At 40.6% G+C, this 22578-nt stretch overlaps 1 protein-coding gene across 1 annotated transcript in view; it reads right to left on the bottom strand.

Annotated features, from left to right (window-relative positions):
- CMC1 (C-X9-C motif containing 1) overlaps positions 1 to 22514 on the bottom strand; it is a 71965-nt gene extending 49451 nt beyond the window's left edge. Inside the window, exons 1-2 of the mRNA XM_039527115.1 lie at positions 22324 to 22514; positions 3213 to 3305 (exon numbers count right to left, since the gene is read on the bottom strand). Of these exons, the coding sequence (XP_039383049.1) occupies positions 3213 to 3305; positions 22324 to 22348 (118 nt within the window). The 5' untranslated portion in view covers positions 22349 to 22514. The remainder of the gene's footprint in view (positions 1 to 3212; positions 3306 to 22323) is intronic.
- Between the last annotated feature and the right edge of the window lie 64 nt (positions 22515 to 22578).

The following is a 22578-nucleotide window of genomic DNA, read 5'->3' as shown; positions in this document are numbered from 1 at the left end:
AGCAGCCAGGGGCACTTATGACAGCAGCAAATGGAACAGTGCAAAAGGACTGGTAGCCACGATCATCTTATTACCAATTTATGGTATGGTAGATGGTACAATATGGCTGATAACCATCTCTGCTATCATGCAAAAGCAAAAGCATGCTGCTGTGTAGCGCTGCTGAATCGCCTCTGTGAGCGGCATCTAGTACACATACGGTGACAGTCACAAAAGGCGAAACAGGCTCCATGATTGCCATGCTATGGCATCTTCCAGGGCAATCCAGGGAAAAAAGGCATGAAATGCTTGTCTGCCGTTGCTTTCCCAGCGGAAGGAGTGACTGACGACATTTACCCAGAACCACCCGCGACAATGATTTTTGCCGCATCAGGCACTGGGATCTCAACCCGGAAATTCAAAGGGGAGGGGGAGGCTGCGGGAACTATGGGATAGCTACGGAGTAGCTACCCACAGTGCAATGCTCCAGAAATCGACGCTAGCCTCGGACCGTGGACGCACACCACCGATTTAATGTGTTTAGTGTGGCCGCGCACACTCGATTTTGTACAATCTGTTTTGTTAAACCGGTTTATGTAAATGCGGAATAATCCCATAGTGTAGACGTACCCGTAGTATCTTTTATTCGACCAACTTCTGTTGGTGAGAGAGACATTTAGATATGCAAATGTAATTAACCAAATTAGAACATGGCCAGGTGAGATGCCACTACTCTTACAAAAAGCTGTTAAACTACAAATGCAATCAGGACCTTGTTTTTTCTCTCTCAAAAGATGGCAACTCCAAAAACATTATGCCTGATAACCCCATGATGGGGCATCAGTTTAACTGTGATTCAGATCAAGATGTATTTAGCTGTGACACTCTGAGTAAGTTTCCCAGATGTGAAGACCAGATCTGTGTAAGCTTCTCTCTCTCACCAACAGAAGCTGGTCCAATAAAAGATGCTACCTCACCCACCTTGTCTCTCTAATACATACATGAGGACTTTTGAGTGCTTGATGATACAATTTCTGTTCAAATAGAGCTTATGCTTTCTTTTTTATTACAAGGAGTACTATTTACTCAGATTAGCACCTCTCCTTACAAGGCATACTTCTGTCCAAGAACTAATTTCACAATGGAATTAAAAACAAAAACTAGTCCCCCACAGAAAATATTAATTTTAAATAGATTATATTTGTTTTGTTTAACGATGAGAATGAAAATACACCTCTTCTAGCATTTTATTTTATGACTTATAAAGGCAAGAAAGTAAAGGAGAGCTGCTGGACGTACTACAGGGGCTCTGAAGCTATACTGGGGGGGCGGGGGGAAGGGTTCTATTTGTAATTGAAGCTTTGCCTTATTTTACATAGAGCAAATTCTACAAAATCATCATTTCTCTGGTTTATCCCCAACACTCAACATTAACTAAAAGAAAACAATGCAAAGCAGCTCCTATCTGAAATATTCTTGATATCTCTCTTTGGGAAGAACATATTAAAAATCACCCCATGACAACTAGTTCATGAGTGAAACATAACCCTAAAAAACTCATATCACAAACATACTGAATTACTATGTTGGCATAATGTGAGGGTATCATCAATCATACTTTAACAGGGTTTGAAAGTTTTTACTTTGAACTCTCACTTTCTCTTTCTGTGACACTTTTCTTCATTTCTAAAGATAAATCCTGGCAGATTTGGAACCTACTCATTACATGATCCCATTTCCCTTTGGCACGTACTCTCAGTTCCTCTCGTTTGCAGAACTTGGGTTCTTCTTGCACTTCTTAGAGCATCCCTCCTCTTTTCCCTATAATTCCAAAACACATACAGAGTAGTTCCTCAGGTTAGGTGTTTGGCCAAACTGACAGAGGTGGGAGGCCTGTGCCAGTTCCTTTCCTTTTCTAAACTGTTTTTTCATAACTGCCATGCTCCATTAAAGGAACCTCTTTACTTTAAAAGGGACATCACACCTCAGAAAGTATTGTCCTGTTGTTTTGATCAACTGGACTCCGGAGAAGACTTATTCCAAGAGTGGCCACATATCCTCTGCCATGATTCTCCATGTCCTAAAGCAATGCTGTATTTCCCCTGGTGTGTCCATATCTTTGTAGCACTAGTGCAGGTTCTGAAAGTTCATTTTCTTGCATATCCTATCTACTGAGAGAGTGGCTTTGGAGTTGTTTTTGTTTTTGAGATATCCATTACCCTATTCATTTCTTATATTCTAATGTTTACTTCTCTCCCCTTAATCAGACCAGGCTACTTCTCCACCAGCACAGTTGGATAAGTTGTGTGTAATCTTTATCTAACTCATGGGTTCCCAGGGCTCCTTGCAGAATGCATTCTTCTTTGGGTCTCCTCCTAGTCAATTCCTTCTTGTTACAGAACTTGATGACAGACAGTGAGCTCTCTCTGTTCAGATCTATTCTCTCTCTCTCTCACATCATGAGCACCCATGCCAGATGTACTGTATATCAGAGCTATGCTCAGGCTCTGTGGGGGGCAGGCTCCCTAGACCCCCTCCCTCACGGGTCTCACTGTCCGTCGTTTATCCCCTCTTTTCCCCCAGTTTGCAGCCTTTGCGGAATCTCTCTGCGGGCTACCCACACAAGCCGGGATTTGGCTCCTGTTCTTCCCTTCCCTTAGCAAAAGAAATAGCTAGAAAAATTTGCTTTATAACTATTACCCAGTATTACCACCCAAAAATATTTGTCATAGAAAAATAAATCCAACTGTTAGCACGAGAAAATATTCCTCTATCTTTCCCATCTGTCAAAACTTAATTTTTCCAAGGCACATGGAAAGTAGAGAACATCTGCAAGAAACATTCTTTTAAACAGAGGTATGTAATATTACCGCCGGGAAGCCCCCTTGTAAAGCGATTACATGTAGGAATTCCACTTTCACTAAAGGAACCCTGAAGAGATTGTTTTGGGGAAGCTATTGCTGTTGTTTTCCTCTTCCATCACACCCTCCAGACAAAGGCTTGGAAAGATTTCCCTCAGCCTAACTCAGCTTCTATCCAAGTGCCTTGTAATACATTATGTTGGTAAACAGTTTACACTGTAAATCAACTAAAGCCAGTCTTGACATTTTGTAAGCTACAATAGTGGTCTCACAGAAAATGGATGAGAAGCAAATCATACATAATAATTCACTGACGATTTGACTGAGGTGAAGGATTGAAGTCCAGTCTTCTGATAAATATTTGAATCTTACCTTGCACTTTATCTGAACATAGCTCTCTTGCCTTCTCTCTCATGATTTTTGGAATTAACACATCTTTTTCTACATGTCTCAGCTCAGGTTCCTCTGCAAGAGAGCAAAAACATTTCTATGTTTCAAGGAAAGCCATATTTCTATTTGCAGAAACAACATAACACTGTTTATAGATGACACACTAAATCTGGCACAAAATCAAAAGAATAGTGAGGTAGGAGAAGCACATGAAGATATTAAAATTAAGAGGCAAGCTAATCTGATTATCATAAAAGATGCAAAGTTATATCAGATAGAAATATGAATATTCTCTGAACTTTTTTTGTTTTGGTATTATTTACTGTGCATAAGGAACCAGAAACAACTGCTGGCAAGGCTGGTGTCTATTTCTTATTAGCTAGCTTTTCAATATGGTCTGAAGAGAAACTGCATAGTAGTTCAGAAAAAAGTTAGTAAATTGAAACAGAACATTATTTTCTACATTTACTTCCATACTTCATCATTGTGTATATTCTGTGGATTTTTCACTCAGGATCATTGAGAGTGGAGAAATGTAACATACACACAACTTTAAACTGTGTTTCAATTCACTGTGTTTACTCTTCTAATGATATTAGTTTTCTAAAAAGACTGCTTAACCTAAAATCTCCTTTTTTGGATTAATTTAATCAACGGGAGTAAATACGAATGACCGGAACTCAATGTTTATTTGACTCTCTTTGATGATGGAATTCAGATCTCCAAATAAAAATAGCATTTCAGACCATGATTAATTCAACATTCACCATTTAGTAATACTATACTCCTTTTCATCCCCAAATTGAAAAAGACATTAGCATTCATCTAACAAGCAGAGATACACTTTTCAATCTTTGAGTGACTAACTGAAAGAGATTTGTCAAGAAAAGCCTACTGTCCACCATTGTTCTATAGACCATCATAGTCCGTCTCCTTAAATGCACAATTCTCAGTCTGCATAGATTATTTTTCAGAACACCAGAACAATAAAACTCACATTACACTGTTATACTTCCCAGATGTGCTCATACTCCAAGTGAGTGCATCTGATTTAGAATATATAAGTGAAAAAGAAGTGAAATGAGGTATTCAAGAATAGGCATCCTTGATCAAACATCATATTAGACAGATTTTCAAATATCAACTAATTTACTTCTCAGATAGAATCCTTGGTTACTTTGTAGATTAAAGGGCAATACAGAGATCAACATCTGTCAAAAGCTCCCCTCATTCCTCTCTCACAATCTCTTGAAGTTTGCTAACACCATGCAGTTACAGAGTACTGAATCTGTGATATTACTGTGGGAATTTGGCAATGAAACAGAGGATTATAATATATCAATATACAGAATCAAAGATAAAGAGAGTTATCCTTTTGCTCACAAAGCACTCTTACCTTGGAGTTCTAGGGCAGGCATAAAAACAACCCCCAACACAACCTTCTACAGAGGTGAAGAGGGAAGTGAAAACCCTTTATTTTGATTTGAGTTTATGTTCTAGTTTTCATGACAAAGATCACCATTACAGCTAATATTTTAGCTAAATCAATATTCTCAATTTTAACTTTGTTTCATATACCAGCATTATTATTCTATATAGAGACCATTTATAATGTTACTCAGTACAAAAGTGATATTTAGGCACCATGAGCAATCATATTGGTCTTGTCTACATGGGAAGTTATTCTGCGGCTGGGAGCCCAGAGCCCTTTAAATCTCAGCCACGGCTGGAATTTAAAGGGCTCTGGGCTCCCCGCCCCTGCGGGCAGCCCAGAGCCCTCTGATTCCCGGCCGCGGCTGGGATTTAAAAGGCTCTGGGCTCCCCGCGGTTGCAGGCAGCCCAGAGCCCTCTGATTCCCGGCCACGGCTGAGATTTAAAGGGCTCTGGGCTCCCCGCCGCAGCGGGCAGCCCAGAGCCCTCTGACTCCCGGCCGCGGCTGGGATTTAAAAGGCTCTGGGCTCCCGGCGGCTGCCGGCAGCCCAGAGCAGGGGAGAAACCTAGCTCCAAATATTGCTGGAGCAGAGCCCCTGACTGTGACTATTCCTGGGGCTAAAGCCCCAGGAGCCCATATAAGTTGGCGCCCATGGCTCCAAGATTTCGCCCTAGGAGAACAAGTATTCCCTCTGCTTTCTAAGACTTTTCTCTCTCTCCCTGTCCCTCCCCTTTAAAAAAAACCCAAACAAATAAAAAAACTTCTTTTTTTCTATAGGCCATAGGAAAGCTAAATGGTCTAATTATGATTCCCCAAATTAAATTAAAAAATAATAATAATAATAGGAGATATACCAATCTCCTAGAACTGGAAGGGACCTTGAAAGGTCATTGAGTCCAGTCCCCTGCCTTCACTAACAGGACCAATTTTTTGCCCAGATCCCAAAGTGGACTTCTCAAGGATTGAACTCACAACCCTGGGTTTAGCAGGCCAATGCTCAAACCACTGAGCTATCCCTCCCCCTTTTCAATATAGCAGCAAACATGGAGGAGATAATGACCACTAAGGGCCACTTATGTTATCTGGCTTTGCTCCACGTAGTATTTTTGAACTGCCAGCAATCAAATTAATTGTTAAAAATTCTTGTTCTCTTGGTGTCATTAATTTCAAAGTCAACCTGACATTAAACTGCAGTTTCCATATTTTTAAGTTCCATGGACATTGCACAAAGACAGTTAAATCACTTGTCTGTGCTCTCTCCAATAAAAACTTAAGGTCTTATCTACACACAATTTGAGCACCTATTTAAATAAATCTGTAGACCAGGCAGTCCCCTAGACTACATCTACACTACAGCCAGGATCAACACTCCGAGATCGATCCACCTGTGGTCGTTTTAGCAGGTCTAGTGAAGACCTGCCAAATCAATAGCAGATCACTCTCCAGTCGACCCTTGTACTCTACCCCCTGACGAGAAGAGCAGAGTGGATAAAAATCAATGATTAAAAAAATATATTGTTTTTTTCATTTAAATCAGATTTTTCTTTTAATAAAAAACGCTTTTGGAGGAAAAAGCCTATCTGAAGATAGTTTTAAGTAAGATACATTATAGCTCAAAGATATCTCATCATGGAATAGGGATTATAAATTCTAATTCTCTAGTATGAGACAATATATTCATGTAATGTTTAAGAAAAGTTTTTTGTAAATGAGTTCCAACAGTTCATGGATTAGGGACCCAATCTTATGGGGTTCCAGGGGCTTCTGTATAGATTATTTAGGTTAATCTTTCTATCTACCCAATGGGACTCAGTGCTCAGTCTAGAAGATACCATCAGAGATGCTTCATTTGCAGTTCTCAAACTATGGATTTGTATCTCCAGAGATACCATGCTTGTTAACAGCAAAAATGTTTTTAAATAAATATATACATACAATAAATAAATAAAATATAGAGGTGAGAAATAACAGACCTCAACCCTACTGTCCCTCTGCAAATTTGTGTATAGAGTCAATCCCTTACCTCTCTCTAAAAGTGCAAAGTTTCAAAAAGTTCAATGAATAGAAGATTGTTGGGGGCAGACTAGATCTAGACAAGGAGAAGTAGTATGCAGATCAATGTGAGAAGGGAGGGACAGGCAGCAGAAAGAGAAGTGAAACTGTTTGAGCAGCATATTCTAGAAGTTTTGAGGTCTTTCTGAGTGTAGCCTTCATTGATTGGAGATCTACCATACCATTCTCTCATTAGAAGGGAAAACCTATAATGGCAGCAGGCGGTAAGAGACACCCAGTTGGGAATATTTTAATAAAGTTCCTCTACCTGTGGGTAAGACAGGCATGAGTGCAAAATGCAAACAGTGCAACAAAGAAATGCAAGGCCTGGTTACCCGAATGAAACAGCATCATGAGAAGTGTTCCTTCTCAGGAGGATACTGCCCTGAAGATGATGAATGGAACATGTCTAAACATGCGGGATCTTCAGGTTGGTAAACCTTTTAATTTCATACTTCTTTCTTAAGGACTGCCTGTCTTCCTTCTGTACTATTCTTGAATTCTCATGTTTGAGAAAAAAGATAGTTGTTATTCTATGGTACTATAATTTTAGATGTAATTGTGATAAAAAAATAAATAGCTGAAATAGGCAGATCTTCCTCTTACAATTTCACCTTTAAAGTAGTACTGAGTGTCAGTGAAGGCAATGAGTAATACTAAATGAGCAGTATGGTAATAATAATAAAATAACTGCACTGACTTATTTTGTTTAGGAGCATCCATCCTCAACATACTGGATTCTGAAGACTATGCACCTTCAAGACGGCCATCATTTTCTATAGTTTCAGAGTTATCTGCCAATGCTAGTGTTTCAGTCACATCATGTATGGCACATAGCCACCTGTAGCAAAAGGAGAAAAAAATCTCCATCATCCAGAAACAACCAGATAAGTTTGTGATAAAAACCAGCTGATTACAAAAAATGATGAAAAAATTGCCCCGTTTGTTTATGCAACAAACTCTCCTTTCCGTATGACTGAGAACCCACACTTCATTAACATGGTTCAGTCATTAAGACCAGGATACAGTTCACCCAACAGAGCAGATGTTGCAGGCAAATTGCTGGATAAAGTGTATGAAAGAGAAATTGAGCAGTGTGCAAAAGGTCTAGAGGGTGAAATTGTTAACATGAATCTTGATGGGTGGAGCAATGTCCACAATGATCCTGTTGTATGTGCTTGTGTGACAACAGAAGAAGGGAACGTCTTCCTTATAGAAACAACTGATACATTAGGAAATGCACACACGGGGAATACTTACAAGAAGTAGCAGTAAAAGCTATAACAAACTGTGAAAAAAAAATCAAATGTCTGACCAAGCTGCGTACTACAGACAATGCTACAAATGTGTCCAAGATGAGAAGAAATTATTTAGAAGACAGTCTCAAGCTAATAACATACGGCTGCAATGCTCATTTGATGCACCTCCTAGCAAAAAACTTCAGTGTTCCAGAAATAAAGGCTAATGTTGTTGAAACTGCAAAATACTTCCGTAACAACTACTTTGCAGCAGCTGCTCTGAAAATAGTGGGAGGAACCAAGTTAACTCTCCACAATGCAATGGAACTCAGTAGTGAACACTTTTGAGCATTATATCAAGAACTGGCCTAATTTGATGACAGTTTGTGAACAAAATCGTGAAAAAATAGATGGCACTGCCACAGCCAAAGTTCTCAACATTGTGCTTAAGAGAAAAGTTGAACACGTGCCGAGTACCCTGAAGCCTATTTCTGTAGCCTTGAACAAAATGTAGGGAAATTGCTGTTTTATTGCTGACGCTGTTGAAATGTGGAAGGAACTGAGTGAGATCTTAAAAAGAGAAATATGCAATGACAGAATTAAATTACAAGCATTAAAAAAAAACAAATGAGACAAGCACTATCTCCAGCTCATTTTCTTGCAAATATTCCCAATACTCGGTACCAGGCTCAAACCTTAACTGCTGAAGAAGAGGAGTTGGCTAAGACATGGACATCCAGCAATCATCCCTCCATAATGCCAACTATAATAAACTTCAGAGCTAATGGTGAACCATTCAGGAAATATGTTTGCTGATGATGTTTTAAAGGAAGTCACACCAGTGAACTGGTGGAAGTCACTTAAGCACTTAGATTCAGAGACCATTGAAGTGATAATTTCACTTTTAACAGCAGTAGCTTCTTCTGCCAGTTTAGAAAGAAGAATTTCTTCCTTTGGACTAATTCATTCCAAACTGAGAAATCGTTTGGGACCTGAAAAGGCAGAAAGCTTGTTTTTCTTTTCCAGATTATGAACAAACAGAAAAATGAAGGTGAAGACGACTGAGTTAGCTGCAGAAGCCAATATTTTAAGTTTCTCACATTGACCTGGCTGAAACAGTCAATTTAATTTTTGGTTTTTTTAAAAAACTATTTCATTTAAATATTTTAGTTAAAAACAATTTTAACAAAAACCAACTTGAATATTTAACTAAATTAAAAAATTAATATGCTTGTTTTGTTAAAATATTATATGTTTACTGTTAAAGAAAAAATCCAGAATACATAACATTGTTGTTTCAGTTAAATACAACAATTTAAATGTCTGTCTGATGATGTTCGCCTCCTAATACAGCATGGCAAGAAAATCCTCCAAATATTAAAGATTAACCTGTTGAATTGGATATAGTTCACCTCTCAATGACTTAATAAATATCTGCTTCAATTATCTTTGGTAAATGAAATAACCATACAATCATTTATTTTCTGATATAGCTGTAAAACTAATCTGAAAAGTTTTCAAAATAAATCATTTTAAAAATGGATAATGTGTATCTTCTAAAAATGAAACCTACATCTATCTCTGAGTTGTGAAGAATATGTATTAAGATTATAACAACCAACAAGAATGCACTTTTATCTAGAAATCCATGATTAAATCGAGTCTTCCTGACTAGTGATTTAAATCATGATTTAAATCAAATCCACCCCAGAGAAGAGTAAGATAAGTCAACGGGAGAGCTTCTCCTGTCAACCCCCTGCGGTGTAGACCCTGTGGTAACTCGACCTAAGGTATATCAACTCCAGCTATGTTATTCATAGCTGGAGTAGCGTAGGTCGACTTACTGCGGTAGTGTAGACATAGCCTTAGATCTGGAGACTCTTAATCCATAATTTGAGTGTCTGCACCAAGGGGTTGCATTGATTTCCCTAAACTAGTTCCTAAACCAATTTAGTTTTGGTGCTCAAATTGAGTGTATACCAAGGATGGCCTAAGTTAGAGTATAAAGGTAGAAAAGGTGGCAGTTTAAAGTATCTAAGAGAACACACCTAATTCATATTTTGTGACAGGGTCTAAGAGAAAGGATTGTCATAACTATTACACTTGAAAAACTGTTTTTACTCAAAAGAATAATTCGTTCACGTTACTCCAATCTTACTCACATTATGCCATAATATTTAGCTCTTTGTTCTATTAGAAAATGAAGTTGTTTTCTTTGAACAGGAAATGAAAGTTGTGACAACACTGATCAACAAGTCCTTCTCAGTAAATTGACATGTGCACAATTTTGACTATCTCCCCAGCTGTATCCCTTGTCACTCTGTATTGGACTCTGGTAAATAGACAGGGCTATATCTGCAAAAGGACCTACATGTGTAATTACCACTTGAGGCACCTAAATCCAACACTGAGATCCTCAAACCTCCACTCATCTGCCACCTAACCATGGAAGTGCCTAAAGTCCTGAGGTGTCCAAATTTCCATTGTTAAAAGTCCCCTAAGTGCCTATGTTTCTGACAGTGGGCATGGACACAGCTGCCTATCTCATTCCTAAGCCCAGCAGGATCTTCAAACCAGGCATTCAGTAACTTTGCAAATGTCATGCAGCAAGTAAGTAGCAGAGCTAGACATACAACACAGACCTCTGTCTCCAGTTCTACCCCATTATACAGTACGTCCTCCAACACAGTAAATCTATTGGGGCAGATCCTCAGCTGGTGTAAATTATCATAGTTGATTTAGGACACCTTATACCAGCTGAGGATCTGCACCAATGTGTGATACAGTATGCACTTTAGACAAGTTAGTGACCAAAAGGCAATACTAACCACTTTAGTATCAAGCAAGATAGCAGTTAAGAAAATAAAAATCAGTTGAACAATGCTTAGAAAAAATATTCACTTGATATATAATGTAAATAGTTTTTCCACTTCAAGTCTGACAAATACAATAAAAAGATAGATTGTGATCTTGGTCACAAGTTACCACACAGAATAGCCAGCAATAACTACAGTGAGCTTTACCATCAAAAAGGTTATGCCCTCTGAGATCACTTCATTTCCACTCCTTTCACCTCTTCCCCCACACTGTACCCACACTCTCGCTAAGCCTTGTTTGCTCAGAAGACCATTAACATCCAGAAAGTCAGTGACAACTGCTGCCATGTATGAAATGCAGGACTTCATAAGGGGATACCTGAAGGTAGAGTCACAACCCATGCTGTTAAGTCCGCAGTGCCTTTTGCCATTTCCAACAGTATTACACCTTCCCAAAGAAAACGCTCATTATTTTGCGAGTTTACTGTTCAACACTGAGAGCCAGACATCACTTTTTATTCTAACAAGTTCATTACAGAACAGTCCGTTCATAACTATGTTATGACAACATATTATTGTTTTGCGTTACATGTTTCCTTTGCAAAGGGACATGGGAAATCCCACAATAGCGTAAATGAAACAAACTGCAGCAAGCTAACCATACGTACTCAGAAATTAAGAAAACTAATACCAGAGCTTCAAAAACAGGGTGAGTGGTGAGTGGCACCGTTGGCTCCCTCACCTGAGGGAAACTGTGTTGGCTCCTTTCAACAGAGGACCCAAGCACTACTACTTCACCTAGAGAGATGGTAAGAGAAAGAGAGAGGAGAGAGCAAGGGCATAAAAGTAAAGAGGTAACGAAAGAAGGGAGACAAAGAAAAATAAAGTCAATGTGCAGAGGGGAGAAAGGAGACACAGAAACTATAGCCTAGACTGGAAGAGAATACAATGTAAGGAATTAAAGGAAGGGACTCCCTTCCTTTAATTCTAGAGAGGGAAAGCAGATGTACTGCTGAATCAGGGCCTAACTTTATTCAGCAAAACACCTAAGCAGGCACATAACGTTCTTCACAAAAGAAGAGCCATCAGTTTTGTCAAATCTCATTGCTTGAAACAGTTCTCTTGTCATATGCACAAGACAACATTTATAATAATCTTCTGTGGTTGATTAAAAGCCTCAACTGCAAAAAGTATTTATTGCCTTGGATGGCAAAGAGCCATAGCCATTTGGTTTAACGGTTTTCATTATTTTTATGAAGGGGGGGGGGAACGGGACAGGAAATAGATACATCAACAAGAACCAGAGTATCAGGACTAAATTCTAGAGAAGAATAGAAACCACATGGAATTCACAAAACATGGCATACTGGTAACATCCCCCACCCTCCCTCCTAACAGAAGCCAGGAAGCTACAAAGGAAAGAATACTGTAGAGGGGACCTTTGCAATAGTCAGAAGGCTCTTGAGGGGGGAAGAAGAGACAAAATAAAGCTTGTTTTTGCTTCTAGCAACTAAAGTAAAGGGGACTGTCACATTTATTAGACAACTACTACTAGCCAAAGGCTGTTATAGACTCATAGACTTTAAGGTCAGAAGGGACCATTATGATCATCTAGTCTGACCTCCTGCACAATGTAGGCCATATAATCTCACCCATCCACTTCTATAACAAACCCCTAACCTATGTCTGAGCTACTGAAGTCCTCAAATTGTGGTTTGAAGACCTCAAGCTGCAGAGAATCCTCCAGCAAATGACCTGTGCCCCATGCTGCAGAGGAAGGCGAAAAACCTCCAGGGCCTCTGCCAATCTTCCCTGGAGGAAAATTCCTTCCCGACCCCAAATATGGCGATCAGTTAAACCCTGAGCACGTGGGCAAGACTCACCAGCCAGCACCCAGGAAAGAATTCTCTGTAGTAACTCAGATCCCATCCCATCTAACATCCCATCACAGACCACTGGGCATACTTACCTGCTGATAATTTAGCAACTGATCTTTGATTAATTACCAAAATTAGGTTATCCCATTATACCATCCCCTCCATAAACTTATCAAGCTTAGTCTTAAAGCCAGATATGTCTTTTGCCCCCACTACTCCCCTTGGTTATGACAATGAAGACCCTGCAAGAACAGCATCCTAATAAACGTCAATACCCTTCCCCATGTCATGGCTGCTGTGGTTGCATTGGAGCAACTTACCAGGGTGTGGACCCTGGACCTTGCTGATGGCCCCCAAACCTATCACTGCCTTTCTTATCAACCTCCAGCTGGTAGGGTTTTGGAGGTGGAAGAGAAGGTGTGTTATTGGAAATACATCTTGTTAATTGTTGTCTTCTTCCTGCTTAGTTAAAACTGGCTTCATGGGCTGCTGTTTAAGTAACCTCACATCTTTCTTTCCTTTGCTCCTATAAAGGACAAATGAGAAGAAAATATTGATCCGTCTATGCAAGTATGTATATGGTCCTCATTACTGGAGTATCGGATGGTAAAAGGGGCGGGGAAGGAAGGAAGAAAGAGAGAGGAAATTCTAACAATACTCTCTCACTCACAATGAAATTAAGAGTTCACAATGTCAGCCAAAAATGGCTGACAAAGATAAACAGAATGGAGAAAACTAAGTCAATTAATCTCTAGGAGGAAACAAGAGGACCAGAGAGGTGTTTTGAATATTTTAGATGACTTTGTATCATGGTAAGAGGAATGAGGAAAGAGAATGCCAGTGTTGTCAACTCTCATGATTTTAGCATAAGTCTTAATATTTGGGGCTTTTCTTGAAGACCCAGTTCCTGAACTCATTTGATGATGTGCAAATTTCAGCTTTCATTTTTTAAAAATAAGTAAGTTTCTAATATTTGAGGTTGCAGAGAAAAGCTTGATAACATGAACCTTAAAATGTTCAAAAAGCAATAAAGGTAATAAAGAAACCAACCATTATTTGTATTAAAAAATTTGTTTTTATGTCAATTTCATTATTTTTTGGGGACCTGGGTCAGGACTGCTGAATGCCTGGGCTTGGCAATACTGTAGCACAAAGGTAAGTGACACTGTTTCCACACCTTTCCATTCCCTGCTTCCTATCGGCTGGCATCCAAGATGTACATCTGCCAGTAGCTAGTTTTCCGGAGGACAAGCTGCATTTCATCCAATTCTTGCAGCCATCCAAGGATCAAAGCATGCTAAACAGGTTAATTACAAAGTGACAGACTTTAAAAACAGCTGCATTAAAAGAAGTAAGATTCATTTTCCTGCTTACCTGTTACGAACAAAAATGGAAAAATTCCCCACAAACACGCATCACATTTTAAACTCTAGATTATAAAGCTGGGAGGAAGGGCTTGCCTTCATCTTCCTCCCACACCATTTCCCTTAATTGACATGTGTGTGTGCATCTCATATTTTATATATAAGAATACATAGTATATACATCATTTAAAATGATTAAATTATGAAATATAGTAACTACTTTATGTTAAAATTGTTCCATTTTTAGCTGAGTTACACAAGCTTTTTAGATAAATTTTTGCTTTTGCCTAATTAGAAAACTGATTCAGTTAAAATAATTCCTGAATCATAAGACTCAATATTGTGTTTCAGCCCAGAGCTTTGTTTGTTGCTTTTTTAACCACTGCTACTATGCTCTAGTTAAAAATCTTTTAATACATGGTTTATTGATAAAAGTGATAGTACGTTAAACACAGACATACTAGTGGGTACGTCCTTCCTGTTCTATTTATATTAAAACACATAATCTGAGTATTAACATATTTAAATTTAGGGGGAGGGGATTTTAAAGCTACCAAACAACTCAGATTTCTTTTAATATTCTCATTACAGTGTTTTTGAATGTACGAGGAGTATGTCTTGCTATCCCTTGAGGGAAATAATGTGTTCCTCCAAAATTCTAATCTCCTGCTTACTATTTTATGCCTATAGTCTTAAAATTACCAATTTGTGTGTCAGATCTTATGTTGGAGAATTTACCATATTTAATTGTTTTAAAACATTGGAGGAGAGGGGAACTGCACGATGGTGTTACGAAATTATAATTTTCATGTAATTTGTATATGTATGTGTATATATACACACACACGATTTAAAAACATGTAAATTGTATTAAAAAGTCTCTGCTACTGATAGTAATTAATATTGCAAAAAATGGGGTACAATAGATTTTTTAAATGAATATGCTGAATAGATTATACAGATTTCTTAAAGATATGGAATATGAAAATGACATTTCTAAAGTTAGGATTTTTTTCACCCCACAATAGATAATCATTAAAAATCATTTATGTTTGAACATTAGCTGAATACACAGTTGACACAGCAAGGCCTCAATCCTACAGCCTGTGGGAGGATTGGTGTACCCACAGAGAGCCACACTGAAGTCAGAAGGGCTCCATGTGAGTGTAAAGGTCCTCTGATGTGCTATCGGCTGCAAGGCTGGGGCCTTTGACCCCAATTCTGCAGTGAACTCTACCCGCAGTCCCACTGAAGGTGGTGGGGCTCCCTTGAGTACAGAGGTCTACTTGTGAAGAGCTCATTGCAGAACTGGGATCTTAGGATCTGATTCTGCAGACACTTACTAAGTGAGCAACTTTAGGCATGTGAGTAATCCTATGGAGTTCAGAGGGCCCACTTGTATATAAATGTTGCAGGATTGGGCTCCTAAGTAGCTTGCTCTTTACTAATTAAACGTTGATGATTTCATTACCTAAAAATATAAAAACAAAACGAACAAAAATAACACCAACTATACATACAATATGATGGGGACTAATTTAGCTACAACTAATCAGGAAAGAGATCTTGGAGTCATCGTGGATAGCTCTCTGAAGACGTCTATGCAGTGTGCAGCGGCAGTCAAAAAAGCAAACAGGATGTTAGGAATCATTAAAAAAGGGATAGAGAATAAGACGGAGAATATCTTGTTGTTGTTATATAAATCCATGGTACGCCCACATCTTGAATACCGCATACAGACGTGGTCTCCTCATCTCAAAAAAGATATACTGGCAATTAAAAAAGGTTCAGAGAAGGGCAACTAAAATGATTAGGGGGTTGGAATGGGTCCCAAATGAGGAGCGATTAAAGAGGCTAGGACTTTTCAGCTTGGAAAAGAGGAGACTAAAGGGGGATATGATAGAGGTATATAAAATCATGAGTGGTGTGGAGAAAGTGAATAAGGAAAAGTTATTTACTTGTTCCAATAATACAAGAACTAGGGACCACCAAATTAAATTAATGGGCAGTGGGTTTAAAACAAATAAATGGAATTTCTTCTTCACACTGCACACAGTCAACCTGCGGAACACCTTGCCTGAGGAGGTGGTGAGGCTAGGACTATAACAGGATTTAAAAGATAACTTGATAAATTCATGGAGGTTAAGTCCATTAATGGCTATTAGCCAGAATGGGTAAGGAATGGTGTCCCTAGCCTCTGTTTGTCAGAGGATGGAGATGGATGGCAGGAGAGAGATCACTTGATCATTACCTGTTAGGTTCACTCCCTCTGGGGCACCTGGCATTGGCCACTGTTGGCAGACAGGATGCTGGGCTGGATGGACCCTCGGTCTCAACCAGCATGGCCATCCTTAAGTTCTTAACAGTAAATTTGACATGAAAACCCTGAAATCCTAATTAAACAACAATTTTAAACAGTCTGGTTAGTGCAGTTGCTCTATACAGCAGTATATTTAGGATTTTCTTAAAACCGATGGTAGTACATATATTTGTATTTAAAAAGTTACAGATTTTGAGATTTCTCTATCCTATATTCACATCAATTCAAATTAAGATAGAGTACAAGGATGACAACACCAGGGAAAATTTCTGAAGCTCTAACTTCTCACCATTCTATCATCACCTCGAAGTCAATTTTCACCTTTTTCACTGGCTGAATTTGTTATCTTACATTTTGCTTTGGGGCTCATGTGTTCTTGCAATATGGCAGTACTGGATTATAAGAATACTGACAAGCATGTTTGCTAGTAATCCACAATGGCTACACTGCAGTAAATCAGAAATCAGTTTCAGCAATACTATAACACTTGGAAAGAAAAGGAAAGGCAGACAAGGCAAAGTGCCATATTTTTGTTAATTATGTGGATTTCAGATACCCAGGTATCTGCTTAATAACTAATACAGCCAAACATACTTCAAAGAAGATTCTAAGACAAGACAACTTTATGATCCAGAGAGTACAGAACTGCCAGAGCTGAAGCCATTCTCTATTTGCTTCTTATTAATAGTGAGGAAATAATTAAGGGCCTCATCCTGCAAGCATTTACTACACAGCATAATGGTTACTACTGTGAGTAGTCCCATCTGATCAGGTTAATCAACAGCTGTCCGAGGCTGATGGAGTTGCTCAGATCTGTCAGGTCAGGACTCCCTCCTGAAGGCTGAGAGGTGATGAGGAATGTCAAATGGCTGGCTGAAGTTTGCATGAGCAGCCTGGAAAAAGACTGCCCATCCAGCCTACCAGCCACACACATGGCAGGGAACCTATAGGGAGTACAGCATTGGAACAGGTCTCCACCATGTAATTCCATTCTCACACTGCCTCCTTGGCCCCTCTGCTCTTCTTGCCTCCATGAGGAGCAGCAATAGGGAGCAGAAAGACAGGCTGGACAGCAGGACCATGGAGTACACTGGGACCAGAAGTAAATCTCAAATGCTAACAGATCCATCAAATGAGGCAGGTATCCTGTGGAAAAAAAACTGTCTTTAATTACATGATCATATACTATCATAATGCATATTCACAAGGAGACAGAATTAAGGTAGCATGGGCAACTTAATTCTGACATTTGCTAACTTTTCTCTTTGTAACTTAAAATCCTTTTAACATATTTTGTGTTATATGTATGACACAGAAACACACTCTACATAGGTGATATTACAGTCAACAGATATAAACAAATACGACAGCAAGAATAAAATGACAGCATCAGTGCAGATCAGGTCCCAGGTACAACGCTATTTAACATTCCTGAAGTCAAACCTGAACACTTCAGCTTCTCTTGCCAGAACGGCAGTCCCAAGAGTAACATCCCTATTATCCATAAACCCTTGATACACTTGCCACAGTTATTGTTGCATTTATTAGCTCATCACCAGACCCAGATGAGAAATTCTTGGCAGAACATGGCATTTAGAACTCCCCAAAGACAAGACAATGGTTTGATAGTGGAGCTGAAAATATGAACAAGATGCTCTACGTCCCAAGTATGACAGCATAATTGGAAAAGAAAAGGAGGTATGCAAGTCATATGAATTCACTGGTGTACATAAAACATGAAGCCATACTGCTCCTAACAGGCACGGAAACTAACAGACAACCTGGAATACAGCCTTTTAAATCAGTGACTAACTCTTCAAGAGAAAGGCTATATGTTTATGAAAAACAAAGAAAACAAGAACAAAATGAGAATGTAGCATAAAATTAACATCCCAGTGAAAAGCAAAAACAAACAGCATCTGGATAAACAGAAAAAACTAACTTGCAGGAAACGGAAACCAAACTATTTAACAGCATCAGCACTAAATCAGAAATATAAATAAGATGGGATATTGTTGGATTAGGTATCACCACACAATAAATCCAATCAGTGACTGAGTGTAATGTTGTATGCACTTCATTCCTAACATACATAATTATTTATGATTTATGCCATTTATTTTATGGGTGGCTTTTATTGATGATAATTCCAAATTCCAAATACTTTTTTGTACAACGAAATCCTGTCTGAAGAACTATTTGAGTGCTAGACCCTTTAAGTCCAAAACCTCAAGGATACTTTATTTTTTTAGATAGTTTTGTCACTAATATATTTCTTTCAAGATCTAGTAAGATGCTGCTTAATAAGAGAGCCCTCCTACAGCATATTCTTTCACAGCACAGATAAGGAGTGCTGTGCATGCGTTTTAAAAATTAAGAGCAAGGAAGCGAGTACAGAGGAACCTAATCCTGTTATTTTTGCCTAGAAACAAGAGAAAGGCCTAAGAGAGGAAATTCTTAGCTATGTGCCTAACTAGTTCATACTTAACTTTGCTTGCACCTACACAGCCTTCCATTTTCTCTAAAGCACAACCACCTTGAATAGCCGATTACAAGCCACACACAAAAAAATTAAAAATCAAGGCTGCCCACAGTAAATATGTACTATTTATATAATAATATTTAAATGCTCAAAACACACTTGGTTGTGACCAGCCTTCTCTTCACATATTGCTATACGGGAGATGATTCCAATACGGAAAAGGTTGAGAATTCTGGGTTACATTATTTTCAGCTGTGAAGAATCTTTTTAAACTATTCAGCATTCCAAACCATTTTAGTCTCTGTCCCTGGTATTTATACCATTTGTTTGTTCTCTTATTTCCCAGGGCAGTTCCCAAAACAGTCCATGAAACACCACCCCAGCTAATCAAAACCATCCCTTCCAGCAGGTTCCCAAACCCACCACCCCACTGCAAGGCAGTGGTCCTGAGCTCCTCCCCCCCCAATCTGGTAGATGGAGAAGTGGGTGGCGGCATGCTATCTTGTAAGTTCAGACAGCAGCAGCAGGACTCCCTGCCCTGTCTCTCTCTCACACACATAGCATTCCACACTAATCTGTCTCAGAGCACACTTATCTGTCTCAGAGCAGATAAGCAGCAGGCTGTCAGAAACAGAGCTTTCAAACGGCTAGTTCAAAACAATGAGAAGAGTGGCCACTTGACTTGAGGGGATTATGAGACATTTCCGGAGGCTGATCAGAGCACAGTAATGCAACACCTCATCCACACTGGCGCCGTGACGCTCCAGCGGGGGCGCAGCAAACGTTATTCCACTCACCGAGGTGGAGTACCAACAGCGCTGAAGCCGCAGAGTCAGAGCACTCTATGTGCCCTGCCAGTGAGGATGGGTAGTGAGCTAGTGCACCCGGGGCTCCTTTATTGCGCTGTAACTCACAAGTGTAGCCAAGCCCATAGTGTCCACACAGGGGAGTTCCACCGCAGCACTTTAGTCCACATTGCTATTCAGACCCCTATAGTCCAAACTGCAGAGTAGTGTAGACATAGCCTGAGTTTTATTTAAAAAAAAAAAAAAGTAAAGCAGAGATATTGGAAAACAAAATAGCAATATACTGAGAGGTAGCAATATGTGGTGACACTGCATAACAGCTGAATCCAGGGCCTGGCCGCCTACAGCATAGCAATTCCCCAACTGCAGCCTGAGGCATTCTAAAATGTGTTCATTGTCATCCAGTCTGTGTAACTGTAGAATAAGGTCAGATCAAATGCAGGTTTTTATTACTTATGAATGCAAAGAAACAATTTTATTAATCTAACAATGAAGATATAGTTGTATATGACCATTTTCATTGATTCTTCATTTAAAAAATTATGTGTCTATGTATATAAATAGCAGTGGAGTGCTGCTGAATGCTAACTCCTGGGACTGGCCTTTTTTCACATACATCGATCATACCATAGTTGAAACTGAGCCAGCAACAATGCTTAAACACAGGTGTTCCTACCTAGTTTCTAAAACATTTCCTATGATCAATGTGCGTGACAAAGGTTTTTTTTTCTCAGCATTATTCTACCAACACACACTACCACCACCTAGAAGAGTACAGCAATTTTTATAACGTGCTTATAACCTATTTACACTGTGCTTTCTGCTGTTTAAACTTGAGTTATAGTTATGTGTTTACTAAAAGTAGGGCATGGGAAGTCAGACTTCTAGCAAGAACTATGAACTCTGTTGCATGGACAAGGCCTTAAGGCTTTTCTACACAGGAAAATTTTGCCAAAGAAGCTAGGTCTACATTACAGACTTCTCCCAGCATAGCTACATCAGTCAGAGCAGGGTGTGAAGAAGTGTGATTCCTGACCAACACAGCTGTGCTGATAGACATTCCTACTGAAAACACAGCTATACCAGCAATTCTACACTTTTATCAGTATTACTTATTTTACTTGTGGGTGGTGGCCTTACTATACCAGTACAAAGTGTAGGTTTGCTGGGTTAGCTGTGTCTACTCTAGGAGTGCTTTGCCAGTATAAGCCGATATGTACCCCCCCCACACACACACACTCTCTCTCTCTCTCGGTAAAGCACTTCTACTGTAGGCATAGCTTTATACTGATATAGTTAAACCAATATAGTTATGCCAAAATAAACCCAGGTGGAAGTTATTATTCCAGTATAAGAAATGGCTTTTTGTTTGTTTAGCTTAAACCTCTTCCCAAGCAATATAAACTAAACTGAGAAAAGGCCCTCTTATGCCAGAATAAGAGCATCCACATGGGGGCTTATTATGGTATAACTATATTGGTTTAAATATAACAATATAGGTTTAAATTCATACCTTAACTTGTATCAACATAATTTTCCTGTGTAGACACTTAGTCATCAACTGTGTTTACACCCAATATTCCCCCTCACATTCCCCAGTACCCCTGCCTCTGGTGGAGCAATAGGAATACTAACCTAGACCAGATGACGACATTTCAGCCACTTAGCCATCAAACCCCACCCAAAGCTGGTTTACACAGCACAGTGGTTACTATTGGGTTATCCGGGAGAGGGGGCGGGCAGAAGCCTGCCCCATGCTAACGGATTCCCCCCCCAGCCTAAGGGGAGGATCCACAGGGCCACAGGGCCCCACAAACCCACCGGACAACTAATAAAAAAGAACAGGAACAGAGGGACAGGAGGGGGGGGGGAGGGGGAGCCTGAGAGGGACACGGAGAGAGAACCCAGACAGCCCACTGCTCCTCCTGCTCTCGAGGCGGCGAAGGGGCCCAGCGGGCCCCGCCCCAGAGGAACTCCGCCGGAGGATGAGCGACAAGCCCCCGAAGCCCCAGTCCTCCAGGAGTCTCTCTCCTCCTCCTCTCCTCTCCTGGTTGGGGGCGTTAGCCAGGCCAGCCAGGGCAGTTAAAAGGCAGGCATCTGCCAGCACCTTGTCTATGCTAAAACTTGACCCCAGTTGTTACTGTTGGCAGTGGCAAGTGAAAGCCCAGCGGGGTGGCAGCAGGGGAGCCACAGGCTGGTATCAGGAGGTCATGCCAGAGCTGCCTTCCCTGCATTTCTAGGTTGGGGATGGGGGTCCTGCTGTAGAACAGGTTGCAAATCACAGGGCTAGTATAACCAGGGTCAACGATAACATGAAAATCCCAGGCAGGGAGAGGGAGCAAGCTCACACCAGCACCCAGCTTGGGCCACATGGCCCCAGGGCGGGGCAAACGGCAGGGTTACTTTCACTCTCCAGGGCGCCCTTCATTCAGCGTGACCTTTAACGTCAGCTGGCAGCACCACAGGCCAGCCTACCTGTACGTCTCCCTCCCACCACCGCGACCCCCGAGGCGCGCAGGGCAGGCGCGGGGCTTTCCCGGTGCCACAGCGCACCTTGGGGCGGTGAGAGCGGAGCAGAGCGGCACGGGCAGGCGGTGGCGGAGGAGGAGACGGAGGCGGCAGCAGCAGGCGCTTACTGCTATTGCTCCCCGCACCAGGAGCCAGCCACTCACGCACCGGGAGGGGGAGGGGTGCGGCCGCCCCTACCTGCTGTGCCCGGGGGAGGCTCCATGTGGGGCTTCTCACTACAGCAACCGCCGCCACAACATAACCACTCCCGAGAGCCCACGCTCTTGGCGCAGGCGCAGAAGACTACGCGAAATCGGCAGGCCGCCGAGGCGCAGGGGGGAGGGGCAGAGGAACCCAGAAGCGGGTGCTCGGAAGACAAATGGCCTCCAGCGGGGGCGCGGAGAGAGCGGAGCAGCGCGCGAGAGAGCGGCCGCGGGTAGACGCACGCGCCCT

Source organism: Mauremys reevesii, linkage group 2 (assembly GCF_016161935.1).
Source record: "Mauremys reevesii isolate NIE-2019 linkage group 2, ASM1616193v1, whole genome shotgun sequence".
NCBI classification, from domain to species: domain Eukaryota; kingdom Metazoa; phylum Chordata; order Testudines; family Geoemydidae; genus Mauremys; species Mauremys reevesii.
This window is presented reverse-complemented; position numbering and strand designations above follow the sequence as displayed.